General features: G+C 38.0%; 1 protein-coding gene across 2 annotated transcripts in view; it reads right to left on the bottom strand.

The window, feature by feature from the left end:
• The window catches only part of gpc3 (glypican 3), a 105,556-nt gene extending 92,751 nt beyond the window's left edge, over window positions 1-12,805 (bottom strand). Inside the window, exons 1-2 of one of the 2 annotated variants that reach the window (XM_058396213.1) lie at window positions 12,344-12,805; window positions 142-303 (exon numbers count right to left, since the gene is read on the bottom strand). In XM_058396213.1, coding sequence (XP_058252196.1) covers window positions 142-303; window positions 12,344-12,500 — 319 coding nt within the window. In that variant the 5' untranslated portion in view covers window positions 12,501-12,805. The remainder of the gene's footprint in view (window positions 1-141; window positions 304-12,343) is intronic. The other variant, XM_058396214.1, reaches the window with a different exon arrangement.
• Between the last annotated feature and the right edge of the window lie 5,831 nt (window positions 12,806-18,636).

The raw sequence follows: 18,636 nt of genomic DNA, 5'->3' as shown, positions 1-18,636 counted from the left end.
ACCGACTCATACCAAATTAGACAATTTGTTTAAGCGGCAGGTCAGTTGATCCATTATAGGTCTTCTGATGTGTATTAACCTGTAAGATAACCTACTCTCTACAATCCCTAGCTGCTGGCATTGTGTACTGAAGGGACTGACCTTGAAAGAGGGCTGCGTTCTGGATGATGAGGAGTTTGAGATGGGCGCTGCTGGCCTGTAGATTCGACTCCAGATTCTGTTTGGCGGTGAGGAGGTAACGCTCTTCCATCTTGCGAGAGCAGCAAGTGAGTCCTTTCGACTGGCACACTTGCAGGTCTGAGCCTGTTAAAGAGAGACAGAGAGAGAGAGGTGTTTGTACTTCATCACTCAAAAAAAGTAAATAGACTTCTGTAATGTTCTGTACAATCCTCCTGAGACGGTGTTTGTCTAATGAGTTTCGGCTAGCAGAAGAGTAACAGCAAATTGGCTGTTTTAAACAAGCGAATGCTTAAATAAGCTATACGGACTTGCAATCGAATCACAGGTGCGCTTTACAGCATAGCAAAACACCTATCAAGGTTTTAATGTTGGTTTATCAATTCCCAAATATATATATATATATATATATATATATATATATAGGATGTTTCACATTCACATCAATACACAAATTACACCCAGAAAACACTCTATATTTGGCCCTACATTAATGAGCAGTCTGAGGACAATTTCTCTTGTTTTCTTTCTGCAAATTTTCAATCCCAAGCGTCGCATAGAGCAATAACTACTGTCTCAACAGAATAAAAATACATCCTATTTATTAATGAGATTCATTAGCCTTATATACAAAACACCCAAGTATACATCCACGCACAATCCAATATGCAGTTTCTAAAAGCTGTACCCCATTTGCATCAACCCACCAAGGTCTAATTGCAAACCGAATCATGCATGGCTGCTAGGCAGATCAGTCTCACAAGAATCACAATAACGTCTGGAAAAAAAAGTACAGTTTTACTGTAGAACTGATGGTGCAAGCCACTGTGCAGAAAGGTAAGCAACCTGTAAGTAAATAAATAAGTTAGTACGTAAAGTAACCTGTGAATGTGTTTTAGCCGATGACGACATCATTATTTTCCACAACATACTTGTATCATGAGTGGCAGTGGGACACAGAAGAGGTGATGCCTTACTGCAAATAATAGCACCAAAATAATTAAAAAATAATAAGATTTTGAGTTGTGTCATGTTCTCCATGCACGTTCGTGATGATGTAAGATAAACACAAATGCACCGGGTTCAAAACCACCTGAGAAAGATCACATCTAAAACCCAAACATAGAGCATCTGTCCTTCCTGGAGTAGCTAAGTTTCTTGATTTTAACTGGTCAGAAGGTGCTGATTGATTTTCTATAACAGCATGGACCTGACAGTAGTGAAACTCTGACATATTTAGTAGGTTTTCCATTATATGTTTTTTTAATAAAAAGGCTGGTGAGAAACAACTGTGTATTGCTTACTTTTGGACAATCCACAAAATTAAATGTAGAAATAAACAGTTAAAATAATAGCATACTGTCATACAAGAAAACAAAAACATGTGGGCCAGACATAATTTATTATTACTTCAAACTTACTTCAGAACATTTTTAGAATGCACAGCTCAGGCCCGGTGATATTGGGCAGAACTAAAATGTTTTAATTAACTTTAGTCTGTTCATTTCCTTCTAGCTGGAAGTCACAGACCATTAATTCTACATGCAGCATTTCCTAATTTTAAAGCACTGTTCCTAAATAATTAGAGCACTTCTGCAGCAGAATTGTGGTCTGTGTCAAAACCACACCCAGGTTCAAATAAATGAAGTGCACTTGTTTCTTGAAAGCTTTGCTCCAAAGTTTCTCAGCTTTTAATTCTGAAGGTCCAGGACCCTGCTCAGCTCTGTTGGAACTTGTTTCTCTGATTTATAAACCACTAGTCAACTAATTATTAAATCTGTTGTAAAATAAATGAGAAACGTTGGGAGCCAAACAAGACCTGGAAGACCGATATACTCCTGCTGTAAACTGGAGGAATGTTTGCAGGCTGCCACACTGTTAATGTCAATTAAACTTACACAAAAGACAACATGGCATGTATGTGAAGCTGATGTCGAAAAGCAAACTAGCCAAGGACACATAAAAATAGCAATTTCTCCTTGTCAAGCGGAAGTGGAGAACTAGAGAAGAATCTCATTAGGAACACCTCATGCAAATGGATCACCTAAGTGATCGCAGTGATAGCTGATTCGTTGGCAGCCGTTCCAGTGGCCATGTCTTACTACTTAAGGATCGTAATTGGATTTACAAGGTTCCGGAGAATGACACAACATGGTAACATAAGCTTTGCTCTTCACATTACAGCCATCCAAATGGTGAGCCTCAACAGAAGAACTTTATTTAGAAATAAAGCAAATCAAGATGAATATATGACCATGTTCTGTGCAGACAACTAGCCACATAAACAAACAAGGAAAAAAGAACAAAATGTGAATTGAAATACTAGAGTGGTAAATGGCAGTAATAAATTTTACATAAGGATGGGATTTATGTTCCGTAACATAATTTTCTGACTAAAATCTCCATTGTGCAATGATTTACTGTTTATGCACCGCAATAAACTTTTAGATGTTTGCACAGCATCTATTTCCATCGCAGGGCTGAACAGCAGAGAGGTGACTTGTGTGTCTTTGAGCTGCTAAGGGGGTGGAACTAGCCTGATTGATGGTGCTATAAACAACCATCAGATGTGTCAGAATTTGTCACAGCGCACACAGGGGGTGAAGATGATAGCGAGATGAAGAAGGGCTATGAAAGGAGGAGGTTAGGAGGTGGATGGTGGGGAATGACACAGTTTAGGGAGAGACAAAAGATATCTGGGCTTGTACACTGGAGTCTGTGTGAAGCACACAATCTGGAAAAACACCACAGGTATCTATATATAGATGTTAGATCACATGGGGCCATGGTGACACCAGATTATCACCATAAGTGATTGATGCTGACAGATGCCAACAGGCAGTAGAAAGATAGATGGACAAGTCCAAGAATGATGGACGAATGCGATGCAAAGGGGAATTTCAGAGTCTTGCTAGGTAATACTATTAGATCTGGTAGAATGACCTTAAAATCCCGCTTACTGTTATGTTATTCAAGATCACAGGCCATTTTAATAAGTACAGTGAAACCAATAGAAAAGGTATGTAGCTGCAACAAAGAGAAAAGGAAGTATGTTTTTCCAAATACAATTTTTATCAAAGCTAAACTGTTAAACAAAAGAACAGATTCTGAAGTTAAAAAGAAAATGAAATTACCAGCACCAGGCTAACAGGCAAATTGCTTCATTTGGCAAAGTTAATTTGCTTAATTTTGCAGAGCTAATTTATCAGTTATTGAATGGGGCTTTAGCGTAGCAGATACAGCGCCAGGCTCCAGCGTCTCAAAGAATACCCGAAGGATCTCCAGAACCCAAGAATCCCCGGTGACATAGTTCACATCCAGTATCCAGAAATGCTACAGCGTTTGCTTTCATGTACAATTCAAGACAAATCATTTTCTTGAGCTCAAATTTTCATGCCATTCTCAGCTCCTCATCATTGTTACAGGATGACCTTCAGTGAGCCACAAAAAATTAATATCTGGCCATGGCTTTAGCTTTTTTCCATGCAACTTTTACACATGCAAGAAATCTAAGACTGAAAGAACCCACTGCAAAATAGCAATCCCTCTTTGCCTTGTGCTTCAGATGTAGAGAGGATAAAATGACCCAAGTGTCATTTGTCAAAGCCTTCAATCTTTTGTGATTGTTGCAGCTAAAAATTGCAAGCGAAGGATTCTTCTTTTAAACTACTACCAGCGAAGACACATATGTAATCACTGGTGCTGATAGCTGTACTCATGATCAATTCACTTGAACTGATGCAGGCTTTGACTGAATGCATGTTGTGATGTCATAAAGGGCACCATGGCTAAATTTGTGGAAAATCTGTGGCAATTTTGAAAAATTGCAAGCTCCTTTGAAATTGCGGAGTCTGCTTAAGTTCATTTCTGCAATCGTAGGTTAATCGTGAGTTAATATCTGCAATCATAAAATCATGAAAACCTAGATGGAATCATTTGAAATGATAAAAAAAAGTAGTCAAAAGTGACATGGGGAATTATCAGAAGAAAACTAACACAGCTCCTGGAAAAACCTGGGTACTGTACTAACATCATTTACCAAGATGAGGGAATAAATGTATTATCCTCAAATTTCTTCACAAACTCACTCCTTTAAATGAATTGTAACATATTCTGAGAAACACACACAAGGCCACATTCTGAAAGGAAATACAGCAAGGGAGAAGCTGCCAGATTGGCTAGCTACCGACTTTTGTGCTCACGCTGACAGGCTTAATATCCTAAATCAATACTTGCAAAAGATTGGCGACAGATACAATCAAGTTAATTTCAGACTGCAGGCCAAATTTATTAAGCTGTCAATAGCAAACTGCAAGCAGAGAAAGAGCAGGTATGAAAGGATGAAAAAAGCAGGCAGATTTGGTAATTATCTGCTGCAAAACAGACAATTTCTGCCTGTCTTTTGTGTGCAGTTGATAAATGTATTTCATTAGAAAAGTTTGGAGCAGGGAAGAAAAGTGAAGGCCTATGAGGATAGATTATTCCCCACAGAGACCCATGAACAAAGACTGTATCATACTATCTAAATAAAACCTGCTCATGGGGACTGATGTTAAGGGATGAAACTGTATGTAGACGGGAAGGAGAAAGCTTCTGCATAAAGCCTTATAGATAAATCATTCTGTCTCACTGTGCACAGTGTACAGTGTTATACACGCTCTCATACGTTTTACACTATTCCACTCCGCCTTCTATGGCCACCGTTACTGTCCGGTAGCATTCTATAAGCAACCAACACATCTCTCTTCACCCCAGTTTTATTTTAAACATCCACCACCTTCTGTTTCTTCACAGTGAGCGACTTGTCCCTGTGAGCACTCACTGTCTACCCTGCATAAAAACAGCTTAATGTGCATGTGAATGCATTATTAAAGAAAGCCACCTTGGCAAATCAGCAACTTCTCTGTCAGAGTTAATTAACAAAGTTCATTATAACTCCACCTGACCATTGTTCTGCTTCCCCTATGAAAGAAACGCTTCCATCGGGTATGGCCTTCCTAAATATACTTCTCCTGCAGTGTGATCTGTGTTCCTGTCTTCAGTAAATACCTCTGCAAAGCCCAGATGAGCGCAGCACTTCCAGTTCCTGGGGCTAGTGTACACATCTCATCCAGCTACTCCTCCCATCCAGCTGGGAGACATGGAGGACCACCAAACTCTATGCATAACCAATTTCCTAGGCAACTATCAGCATAGAGTAATGACACCCTAAAAAGTATTTAGTAAAAAGAAAAAAGGGGATGAGAGCAGTGTGAAACCTGTTTGGTTGAATACATTGCGTTATGAATACTAATGAATAATAAGGTGGGTTAAGAATATTTTAATCATCAGGGTAATTTTAATAGTGCTATAACTATAAGTATGTTGTGTTGGACTGCTAAAGAGAATAAAGATGCAGATATCTATGCTATTTATTGACAAGTCATGTTTGGATACTTATCACTTCTTAAGGTAATGAAATAAATAATATAAACTGCTATTAGTGGGCCATATTTTAACTTGTTTATATAAACACTTATGCCAAGAAGACATTGACGTTAATATCATTCACTAAGTACATTCTCGATATAAATCTCCAGGATCTGGAGGCGCTGCCTCAGCAGGAGGCTCAAACTGATACTGCCAATTTTCTGCTTATCCAAACCTTTATTATTGACATACTTGACACTATTCTGTGACGTATCACCAACTTTAAATATTTTTTTTTGCTGTGCTTGCTCACCAGCCCACTGCCATGTCACACACTCTGACCCACTCCCATTATTAATTCCAAGAAGAGGTGCGAGTTTCAAGCTTATCATCATGTGCACAAGAAGTGCTTAAACATAGATATATATACAATAAAAAATCTTATGCTGCATTTGTACACTCCTACCTAGACCAAAAAATGATGTAAACCGTGTCCTAAATTTGGCATAGTGGGAGATATTGCACATATCCAGTACTATAAATTATTAACATAATACAGAAAGGGCATGGACTAACAAAAACCAAGAATATAATTACTATTTAAATTCTGAGGGCAAAAACAGAAACTGGTAATATCTAGTTTCAGGCTCAGATGCTCTGCCCACAGATGACAAAACGTCTGCAAACGTTTGAAAGCAATGCATGCTGGAAACTGTACTACACAGCGTGTTATGCAGCGTGTTTTGGTTTAATTACCACAACATGAATAATGGGTTTGCAGACGAAAGAACACGTCATGGCAATTCAAAAACAAAGCACATCTCTCCATTTTAAAATGCTGTATAATGGATCTTCTCTGAAACAGCTGAATTGAAACTATGCTGTCCTGATGAACCTTGCTTCCTGCTGAAACTGATAAATTAAAATGACTACAGCTAAAAAGAAAGCCACAATAAGCTCACAGAGCTGCTGATTCTCCAGCTAGACGCTATGAGCAGAACACCAGAACATAAACAGGTGCATTCTGACCAATGAGAGAACTGTTTACTTGCATAAACACATATTGATACACTGAGATTTTTCCACATGAAAGTGAACTAAGCCAAAAAGAAAATGCAACTGAAAATTGTAACTGTTTAAGTCCTATGCTTTGGAGTAAAGCAGAGATCTACAGTATAAGCTTTACAGTGTATGCACATATACAAGCCTTTATTTTGTCACATATACATTACTGCACAGTGAAATTCTTTTTTCACATATAAAAGAATTTCCTTGGAGGTTGGGGTCAGAGTAGAAGGTCAGGCATGATGCAGCGCCTCTGGAGCAGGGTGAGTTGGGTGAGGGCCCAACAGTGGCAGCTTGGCAGTGATGGGGCTTGAACTCCAATCTTCTGAGGCACGACCCAAAGCCTTAACCACTTAAGCCACCACCATCACCCCTTACCTGTTTATGCACCTCTGTGCCCTGGTTTCCCAAAGAAAAAACAATTTTTGAACACTGCCACATAATAGAGATTGTGATCCAAAACATTGGATTGATAAAAGTTCACAGAAACCACTTCTTTAAAGGTTCTTTCACCTACTTTGTTTGGATTCTTTTTTTTTTTGTTTTACTTTTTTGACAGATTCTTTTTAATCTAGTTTTTTTGTTAGTTTGGACACATGAAAACATTCCATCTGTATTTGAATATGCACCAAACATCTGAACCCTGATCTGTCAGATCTCTGGTCTCTGTCCTTGTCCAAGTGTCCCATGGTTCAGTTACTGATGTGAACACAGGTGACTGTGAACACGATTAGAGGTTGTCAGGAGGTTGACATGGTCAGTTTGATCACAGAGATGATGCAACACAAACTGTTCTGCTGTCACTGTGAAATACAGCACACAATTCTTCGCAATACCTCCTGAGTAAATGAAGACAATTCTCTAGCTCCGCAACAATAGATTTAGTTTTAGAGAACATGCAGGTCAATGCACACTCATTTGTTTTGCTTTAAATGGCTTATAGAGAATTTAAGATATGTTTCTATCTCTAATATTTCTAACAACAAACAGTTCAATAAGCGTAGAAGAAATTGTTATTGAACTGAACCTTTGGGCAGAATTGCCATATTATTAAATGGCAATCAACAATAATAGGCTATTATATCTTTTCCATAATAAAAACGCAGTTGGATGACCTTAAGACAACCTTTATGAGGGCCATTAAGAAATATCAAAGCACCCTGCAAAATTTTAGACCAATCAAGAACACACCCTCCACATTTACTCTGCCTGAAAGTTCTATTAATATGAAGCCCAGTGAAACAAATCAAAGGTATAATGCAACAGAAAATAATAATAAATTCTGGTTTGGACTTTTCTAGGCAGCATTTACTCCTAGTTATCATTAGAGTCTTCAGTGAACCAGTTGCAGGGTCAGTCAGTCTGATTCTTTCTGTGAATTTTCATTTTAAAAATGTTAGGGGGGGGGGGGATGTATAAAATCCTTCAAACTTTATAAAGGATCAGGAATAAGATTTACAAAGGAACACTTTTAGGAATGAGGGGGATCTCTTGACACTTCTCTCTAGAGTCCTGCATCATCTCAGCACCATGTCAGTAATTCTGAAGAACAAAAACATAAATTCTAACTTATATTTATGTATTTCAGGTGAATGTACCTCAGCCCTTATATGCAGTGAGTAAGCATCAGGACACAAGAGGCAGACTAGAATTTTGTTCTCCTTTCAGTCCTCACCATAATCAGATTAAGCCCTGAAAATCTATATGGATCCATAGTTTAATTGAAAGCCTGGTTTTTAACATTATAAGAAAATGCCATAGCTGCAAGGAGGGCCAGGCCATCACCTTCACATGAACAACTCTAAATGATTCCACTGAAAGCCTGGCCCGAATCATTACAACATAATTACAGAAGCTCCAAGGACATTTAACATGATCCAAGAGTTCTGTATTTCTCAAGGCGCTGTTTCGTGCACCCTGACACAAGAACGACAAGTTGCTCCACTTTTTTTCTTTTTCATCCAAAGACAAAAAAGGGTCTTATTTCTGCCTGTTGTATGGAACTAAGCTCAACAGGGAATTAATTATTCAGTACATGCATGAAAAATATTTAAGGATCATCTCTGTTGCTACAATGTCCTAGAAAACAACACTGCATCTCGGCACATGATGAATGCTTTCTATGTTTAAGAGCCACAAGAGCTCTAGTAATGCTGTACAATTAAAGCCATTAATACAAAAAAACATCCGCTTGCTAGAGGTCAACCTCGTCCTAATGGTTTGATCCATTTGTGCAGATGGATAATAATTCAACTCTTTTCTCATCTACATGACACATTGCTGTGTTCTGTTCTGAGAGAGTGCTATGGCTATAAGCTGGATGCCGATTCTTCTTTGTTCCCTCTGTATGGATCCCAGGATAGCTGTTTTCCTGCTGGAGCTGACCTCCTCTCCTCTGCTACTAATTACTCCATTATTAATTAATTACTAAAGACTTGAAGGACCTTGTTAAAGTACTATTGAAAGCTTTGTTCTAGGATAATCGTCTTTTAGGAGGCCACACAATTAAAAACGCAATGCAACCAGTCCGAGTTGTCAGTCAGGGAACTTGGTTTTGGACATAAAGGATGTTTTTTTTGGGAAATGGCACATCAAGAGCAAACAGTAAGGAAGTGACAGAAAGCTGAACATTGTTAAGTCAAGTTGTATTGGTGTTGGTGCAAGGTGTGAAAGGACAGCAATTTGTCCTTCATGCTCTGACATCCAACTCTCATTAATATGTGCAAACCTATCCTCATGGGCAGGGAGGCTGTAATGCACGACTCTTCCTCAACGCAGAGGAGAGGTTAAAAAATCCACACTGGCTTTTTCGTTTTGTTCCCCTTGGCACCACATGCAGCATCATTAGAATTCAGCTCAATCTTGCTGTGTCTATGCACAGTGCCTATCCTCCTCTACTTCCAGCACAGACCAAGCACTAAGCACCTCATCTCTATCTTGTGCATGCACACAGAGCACTCGTTCATGACCAGCAAAAATAAAAAAAAATTTTTTAAAAAGTTAAATGCCTGCATTTGTAAACTACTACATTTCATCCCACTCAAAAACACCACTGGAGGCAGCAACTGGCAAAGGTACTGTCAAAGTAGTGAGTCTATAACCATGACTAATCTTCCCACATAGCAACTTGGGCATCGCATGGGTTCAGGTTTACTGGAATGTTAGCTGTGGAGTTAGATGGAATTTATTCCAGGGAGTCGTGCTGTTGAAAATAAGAACAGCATAACTATATGAGTTCATGATTACACAGCTTCCAGTCAGCATTTCAAGGGCTAAGCCATGAACCAAACACAAAGTTAACAGATACAAGATTTTGTACTTTGGCTAAAGGGTGTTTGTTAATACATTTTACTCTGTGTGTGTGTGTGTGTGTGATGGTAGCACAGAAGGGCACACAAACAACCCAAAAATGCAACAGCAAATCAGAAAACAACACTAAGAACACAAGTGCAAATCAAAATCACAAGCAAAAAACAGAAAGACAAAAATTAACTCAAAAGACAAAGGGTAGGTCCATATTCAACATTACTGTTGCTTTAGCTTTTTTTTATTTTAGAGCATTTTTGGTTCAGCTAACCAGAGGGTACACAGGTAAAAACTACAATTTTAAATAATAAAGAATCAACACCTGCTGCATGAACTTCTGGCAAAAGCCTGATCTGTGTTAAATTCTCAACAGAATAAATCCCATCCTATGATGGGGACTGTTGCACTGCAGCGTGTAAAGTTGCTCCCATTTCAATTAACATTAAGGTTTTTTGCATTCATTTACCACTCCAATGCCAGAGATATCCATAGAGTTCCATTTGGGAGGTCGGTTAATTCTGTTAAAACACTCTGACCCCTGCTTCTCCGTTATGTGTGGGAGGCGATGAAATGTTTCACAAAACCATCACCATAGCCATTAGTGTTTCACAAACCTGTTAGCATGAGTGATGAGAGCTTGTAATTGAGTGTGGAAAATTATATCTTCAATTTCTTTTTTATCAGTTTTGCAGTTTGTACTTTATATGTTATATTACAGCTTCATTGCACCCATAATTGACATGGGTAGTGCAATTTGCATCACATTATTGCACAGTCTGACATGCTATACACATCCCCTAACATTTCAAGCAAAATGTGGACTGCATCCAATTTCTGCAATCAATCAAAAGCCAAGTAAAGGGCAGAGTAATAATTACTCAGTCTGTGACTCTGCTTCACAAGGATTAGTAAGATTTTACATTGCCTGTGGCATGCAACACTCCGAACCACGCATTTGTTTAGTTTGCCCTCCAAAGAGAGAAATTTTTTGGGGCTAACAAGCTACTACAATTTCACGATTATATAAGAATGCGCATGAAAAACAACTATATTAGTGGTGTAATTAAGAATATTGAATTAGCAATGCTTATAAAATATTGTACACGGCTAAATAATACCAGCTAACAAAAAAAATTTTTAGTGTAGCCACAACTTTTCTACTTTTTGTTTTTAAAGGCATATACACACCGATCATAATTATTGCCATAACCTGTGCTATTCAATCCCCTGTGGTAACTTGATAAACATCAGTTTGTCCTGCAGGTGCATCGAGACATCAGCTTTTATAGTTGATGGATCCACTCCAACAAGTTGATGCATAATACATGACAAGCTTTTAGGACAAGTATGTAGGACCACTTTGATACCAGTTTCCTGTTCCTGTAAGTTATTCCATTTCATTCCAGTCTAACCCCAGTGAGGGTCATATGTTAATATTCCTTCCTCTGAGGTAATAGAGTAATGGAGTATGCTAGGCTATGCGAGCTCTTTTGTCCCGTTTGCCGGACCTGATTTAAATTGCAAATATGTAGAAGTCAAAAAATTCAAGGAATACTATTTTGATTAAATTCCAATATCAAAAGGTCTGGGTTAGTTCCTTAAGAGACAGCTCTTCTCAAATGTTACACTATCAACTCTGAAACAAAAGCTCCCTCACCACAGTAAATCAACATAAAACACAGTTTGTGTTTAACAGTGTTTAAATGGCAAGCTATCATGAATGATGAAACTTTAATCAGTACTGTTTCATCTACGATTTACGAAACCAGTTATATACATCAGTGGTTTATCATCATTGGTACATTTAGTGTCACAGATTTTGTACTGTGGTGTAATTAATGCCAAACTATAATGTGTGTTTGTTGGGCCAAATTTCACACTTTTTTTTTTAATGCAGTCGAAGCAGCACATTATCAAAACCAACAAGGGAGATGCTGAACAGAGGGTCACTTAACCAGCGTGTCCATTAGTTTATCTCAACTTCTCAATTTTCTCCACTGGGAAATGTGGCTGCTCCCAGTAAATTTACTACTATAACACAAGACTGCAAACAAGACTGGAATACACTTACAATTCTCCCCAAGCAATACTAGCAATCTCTACACACTGATGTAGAATTATTACAACTGGAAATGTTGGGGAAATAGGCTACATGAGTTTCAAGTGAAGCAACTACACACTGTGATAAGTACTTGTCACTTTGCTTATCACTACATCTTTGCAAAAATCATTGGAAAATAATAACCAAAAAAAAGTGATGTGGCCATGTGTAGACTACTTCTCACTCTGTCGGAATAAGGAGCTCTTATTAAAAGCTGTTTAGAGCCATCAGTGTGTTAGTTAAAGAGAAAACCAACGATCTCTTTTTCCAGCATGACTGATTTACCTGAGACTGGGGTTTCCGGAGCCCACTTGGTGCCTGGATACAGAAACTGGAAGGATGAGCGCACTTCGTGGCACTTCAGGAGCTGACCGCTCGGCTCAGAAAGCGGCAAAAACAAAGCGCACAAAACCAATGACCCGAGGAAGTTCATACCGCTCATGACCACAGAGGAAAAAAAATGAGAAATTTGGAAAAAAGTCGATTTTTCGATCACTCGGTATGAGCCGTGTCCCGATTCGGATTCCGTCAAGTCTACTCTAGTGGTACGCGTCCTCTTGTTCGGACACAGCTGTCCACAAACTATTCTCCTGGTGGTCTTCCTCCAGATCAGCACGGATCCTGGTTACCAGGAGTTAAACAGCAGATCTGCGCTTGACATGAGCAGCCTTCATGCTCCCGGTGTGTTCTTTTATAAACTCTGCTTCCATTGGCGGCATGCACAGCTGATGGGTTGCCAGTTCTGTACCGAGGCGCGCACGTGTTGTGTGCTATAATATCGCCCTCCAGCGTGTACTCAGGATCACTCACAAAATAGGACAATATATCAGCTTTAAGCAATGCGCATTAGAAATAATCCGACTAAACAAATGTCCTAAATAACTCAGTAACACAGTTTAACACACAAATAGACATGGGGGGAAAAAAACACACTAAATGAGTTTTAGTAAAAAAATTTAAAAATGTGATTTAATTATTACACTTAATACTATGCCTGTAATTTAGATTATATGTTTCACCATTTTAACTACTTAGTAAGTTGCAAGTTAGACCTAGATAAACCTAATATTTTCTGGAAAGTAGTGCACATGAGACAAACGAATAAAAATGCAACGTGTATTTATTGTTGAACTTAAAAACTCAGATAGAATTTGTATATAATGTAGGCATAGATACATTTATTGAACTCAGTGTAACATACAAGATTCTTTCCAAATATAACTAATTGTATATTTAACCTATTAGGTTGTATAAATACAATCAAAAATGTTCCAGGAAAACAGATTTTTTTTTTTTTTTTTTACATCAGTCTACATCGCCATCTGGTGGTCTGATTCCATGTATTGGTGCGTGGCAAAAAAAAAAAAAAAAAAGATTTTTACACCAGGTCTATGATGAGTATATTCATTTACCTGTATGTAGAAAAAGAGGCTGGTTATGATACTTAGAACCAGCACAAGTAATCACTACTGTTATAGTTTCAACACGTACGATGCTGCTGTGGGGGTCACGTGATCTGGCGGATTACAGATGGATACCGTGCAATTTTTTTTCTTTCAAAATTTCAGAGAAAATTTAGAGTATCGCTAAAATTGCAAAGTCATCCACCCGAAAACAGCAAGACAAACATTTGCATGCAACTAGACAAAGACTGTCCATAAATACATAAATAAACTAGCCATCAGCTGGTGAAACAACAAACATCATGTTTATATCCTTATCTAAATACAGTACAATCTTGCATACAATATATATATATATTACAGTGTAATTGAAAAGCATGTCATGTCTAATTTTAGTTTTAGGTTAACTGAAATTTTCCCCTGTAACCGCCAGTTTTGCATGGATTTGCACAGCATATTGTATTAAAGCTGGATGCAAACCTGCAAAACTCGCCGTGCAACAGAGCATTCCCATTGTTGCTCCAGTTGTTCTGATGCAGATATCCGGCAATACATGAAGTGCACACACTGCAGTAGATCCGCGGTCACTACCTGCACTGTGAGCACTTTGGAACTGCCAGGACCACAAGCCCTATGCGCAAAGTGCCATTACATCCTCTTTGGAGAGTGTGTTAACAAATAGGACATGATCAATAATTCAAGGAGGTTTACACACGTTTAACACAGGGTATGATTTCCAGTCGTTTAAAGTACACTGTCTACTGCCGGAAGGAGCATCTAGCGCAGTAGATACTACACTACTTCACTGACTACACAAGATGCACCTTAGCAGGAAAAGCGTAGAAGGCTTGTTTCGCTTACAAGCACTCACTCTCTTTCAGAGTGGCTTTAAAGGAGGCAGGATCCAGATGAATCTTCCAACATCCTGTAGGACAAAAAACCATCAAAGCAAATTACAACAATCCTAAATGGCCGAAATATATATGATGGCTGGTCACTTTGGTTAGAAATCGTAAAAGATGATCAACCCAAAATAAAACTTAATTTACTTTTCCCACTCGACGCGGGAAAATAGCCTCTATAAAATAAATAAAAATAAAAAATAAATAAATACATATGTATTATATATCATACAATTAAAATTTACAATTTGAAGGGGAAAAACAACTCAGAAATATTTAAACAATTAAGCAAACTTTTGATGATAATTTATAGAAATCAACCACAACTACGTAAATGTTATACGTCCTACTTTAGTTTCAGAACCCGGACGATTAATGCGTTCAAACTATTATTTCGACTTCGGCTACGTGAATCCGTTTTGATGAGCCATCACGTGGCCTTCCCAATCACTTAATGGAGTGTATTACCGGGTAAATGAAGTAGATTAATGGGACAGGAAGCAAGCACGTGCTTTGCTTTTCTTTGTAGAAACTCATTTGATTTCCATTATTGAAGTCCAAACATATCAGACTTTCTAAATCTATTAGTAAGTGGTTAAAAACTTATGTAAAACAGATATGAACCACTTATAAAATAATGGGATCAGTTTGAAGGCAAGTCACGTGGCCACCCAAATCATTTAATGAGGAATAATATTAACCGAGCGAGTGAAATTTTACCTGTCGAAATCTTTCAGTTTTGTGCTCAAAATGTGAAATATCCAGATATTTTTTTATCCAGAATAACAGACCGGATTCAGCTGAATTGGTCGAGCTCTTCAGCAGCGTGTTTTCCACGCGCCCTTCATCATCAAAATGGAGGATCTCCATTGAGGAGAACGGAAGGAACCAAGCAAAAACCAACACAGAACTATAGTCTAGCCTAAAGTTAAAACCCAGTCTTAAACCTGGGAACTGGAAGATTATTCTCAGACTACATACATAAATCATAAATCCACCATTTCCGTTTTGACCTCAGTGTTAAATAAATAAATAAAGCAGTAGAAGGCCCGCTCTCCAAGCGCCTCCTCATTGTTGCAGATGAAGAGCTCGTGGAAGATGATCAGCTCCTCAGAAACTCCGGCAGGATTTCGTGGTGTAGCCTCGTATTTTACAACTATTCGAAAAGTACAATTAAAAGCTGATAACCCAGCACAACCGGTTGGCCTGAAGATAAGCGAGATTGAGAGTGTGACCTCGTGTAAATCGTTGTGTTGCAGCACAACACGTTTAAAGGGGGATGGGGGAGTTACAAATAACCCCAAGAACTGCTGGTGTAAAACTTAGAAAGCTTCCTAAATATATATATAAACACAGCGCTGTGTCCATATATCCGCGTTTTCACTACTCCGTCGCTATATAGTGATTTCACGCAATGTAGACACTTCCACTGAACAACGTAGCATTAGGACGGACTGCTACAGCAGCTTCATGGAATAAAGCAGGATTTGACTGATGAATTTGTCCCAAAGTTAGACATTGTTGTTGTGAAGCCACTTTGGGTTCCTAATAGGCCTACCTGGACTCGAGGGAAGGCCAGACTTTGAAGTACGGATTGGATTTCAGCTATGAAACCCATTGAGTTCAGACCAAACACAGTAACCAAGATATCACATTAGAGCCGATACGTGTGAATAACATAGCTGGGAGGAAAAAAAAAACATTTTTAAATTAACTGAAAAACTCGATTTAGATAGAGTAGCTAATCTAGGTTTTTGGTGTTGAATCAAACAGGTGGTGATTAAATAAAAATATAAATAAATAAATAGCAATCAAAGGAGAACACAGGCGTTTCTCGTGAACAATGTAAAAAGGTTTAGTTTTTAAAACACGACTGTATTTGCAAAAAAAAGTGAGCAGTACAGGAGCGATATCACACTGGTCTAGATGTTAACTATTGTTGTGTTATCTACACTGGGAGCTGTGGTCTGTCACACAAAAGCCTCTGCAAGGAAAACACGATGAGTTTTTTACACACACACACACACTAAAGTCAGGATATCGTCAAAGTAACAGAAAATAACTTTGTTTAAAATGATAATTATAACCTTTAGAGAAGATAAATCTGTCAATTTACCTCGAAAACTTGTTTTGAATCTTCGAGAATCCAAAAGAGGCGCGAACGTCTGGTCATGTGTTGGGGCTGTGTTGGGCGCCTCCCCAGTGCGCTCGCGCTCACTCGCTCGCTCGCTCTCTCTCTCTCACACACATACATACACATACACACACACACACACACACACACACACACACACACATACACATACACACACTCCTGCACTCGGGGCACGACAACATCCGCTACAATACCATTTGCATAATTATTGCGGCTCCTGCGTCTTTGATTCCAGCTTCATCAAAACAAATGAACACAGTCTAATACGCTTCCCCACGTTACACATTTTTCACTCATGTACAATCTTTTCAGCATAACAATAAAATAAACAAATAGTTATGTTATAACCGCCTGATTAGTCATTTAGGTTATTGAATATTCTCAAAACCAACTACTTAAAATCCCAAGAACGTGCATACAAAACGGCACAAGAAGTTAGTATTCGTTCTTAATGTAAAAAACTAGTAGTAAGGAATGATGAAGGCGATAAAAAGTGTATATATATATATATATATAAATATAATTAAATTAAAAAATATATATAAATAAAATACTATGTTTTTAAAAAATAATATAATAAAATGATTATAATAAAAATCTACTTTGGGGTTGTGTTAGGATTTTGTTTTAATCATATATAAATCTTAATCCTAAAACTCTTTGTAGTGCAGCTAGTGCGCAGATGTTTCAAGTTGAAGCCATGTCTCCAGTTCTCGATGCAGCACAAAAAGTTATGTCATGCATGTAATTGCAGAGCATCCTTTTGTTGTTGTTGTTGTTGTTGCTGGGGGTTGGGTAAAGAGCATGGAGAAGCCTTATATGCCATCAAAATGTGTATGTGTAAAATGTGAATTAATGTTGAACAAAACTAGTTCATAAATGATCAGACCCTGGGAAAAGCAGTTCTTACATAAGAAAATGACGTTTAGGGTTAATAGTTGACCAAGCACTTTAAGTGTGTGTGTGTGGAGAATTTCCTTTGGGTTTAGGCGCCTTATCGAATAGCTGGAAAGCCCTAGGAAGGCTGAAATGACCTCTGACCTGTGTAAACCCTACCCCCACAACTCTATAGAGCCATTGTGCTGTGCATCAAAGGCAGAGTTTCCTTAAACATTCCCGGCTGGATTTCCCTCTAAGCTCCCAGGCCGTCAAACTCTAGTCATGTTTCTATTGCTAGTGGTGTCCTGTCTATTTGTTTTAAAATAGGCTATAAAAATTACAATATGCCTTCCTACTCTTAAATATGGTTTCTTTTCTAGGCCTACTCAGGCTGCTCAAATTTAGTTCCTTTTGTACTTTTATAGTTGGAAAAACAAGAGTGACATGGTGAACAAAACTGATTCTGATTTGTACATTTATAGCACTTGCTTTGTTTAAAGTGATTGTATCTGATCTGAACATTACATAGTTCTAAATATGCTTTGGTGGTTTGGTGGATCTAATTGGTAAGACGTGTGATACACAGAACAAACAGTGAGTTTACTGACAGTACTCAAAGTGCTCACTGTTTATATCATGAGATAATGATTTTATTTAATACCTTTTATAATCCGAATCACTAATGTGCAGTTTGGTATTCTCAAACTGACAGCGCATGGACATTATTTAATTATTATTTATATGTTATTGCTAGATCAGGACAGCAGGGGGCAGTTCAACACGCCGCCCTGTTGTAATTTCCTACATACAGATATACAGTTGTATACAGCATACAGTATAATTTTTGTAAATTGCTCATTGTATTATTATATGAAGGCAGTATTGTGGATAAAAGCTTCGAGCTACCAGTAACAAACTATATTTTGTGATTAAAGAACCAGCTGGTGTGAATTTTGCAGCTTCACCACTAGATGGCGATATTTCACAAAAAGCATAGGAGTAAAAAAGGTGGAAAGGGCTATATTTTTCTTCTTTCTTCTTCTGCTTCTTCTTCATAACATTAAATAGTAAAATTTATAACATAACTAATTGGGTCATTAGCAATACAATACATTCTGATGTCATGAATCAAGTTTTCCATGGCTACACATGAAAAAAAAAAGAATAAATAAATTAAATAAGTAAACAGGTAGAGCTAATCCTCACTCAACAAATTTGTTTCTTTCAAGATCTACTGTG

This window comes from Hemibagrus wyckioides, linkage group LG08, assembly GCF_019097595.1.
Source record: "Hemibagrus wyckioides isolate EC202008001 linkage group LG08, SWU_Hwy_1.0, whole genome shotgun sequence".
In the NCBI taxonomy this organism is placed as follows: Eukaryota; Metazoa; Chordata; class Actinopteri; order Siluriformes; family Bagridae; genus Hemibagrus; species Hemibagrus wyckioides.
The sequence above is the reverse complement of the archived record's forward strand: the minus strand, read 5'-3'. Positions and strand labels throughout refer to the sequence as shown.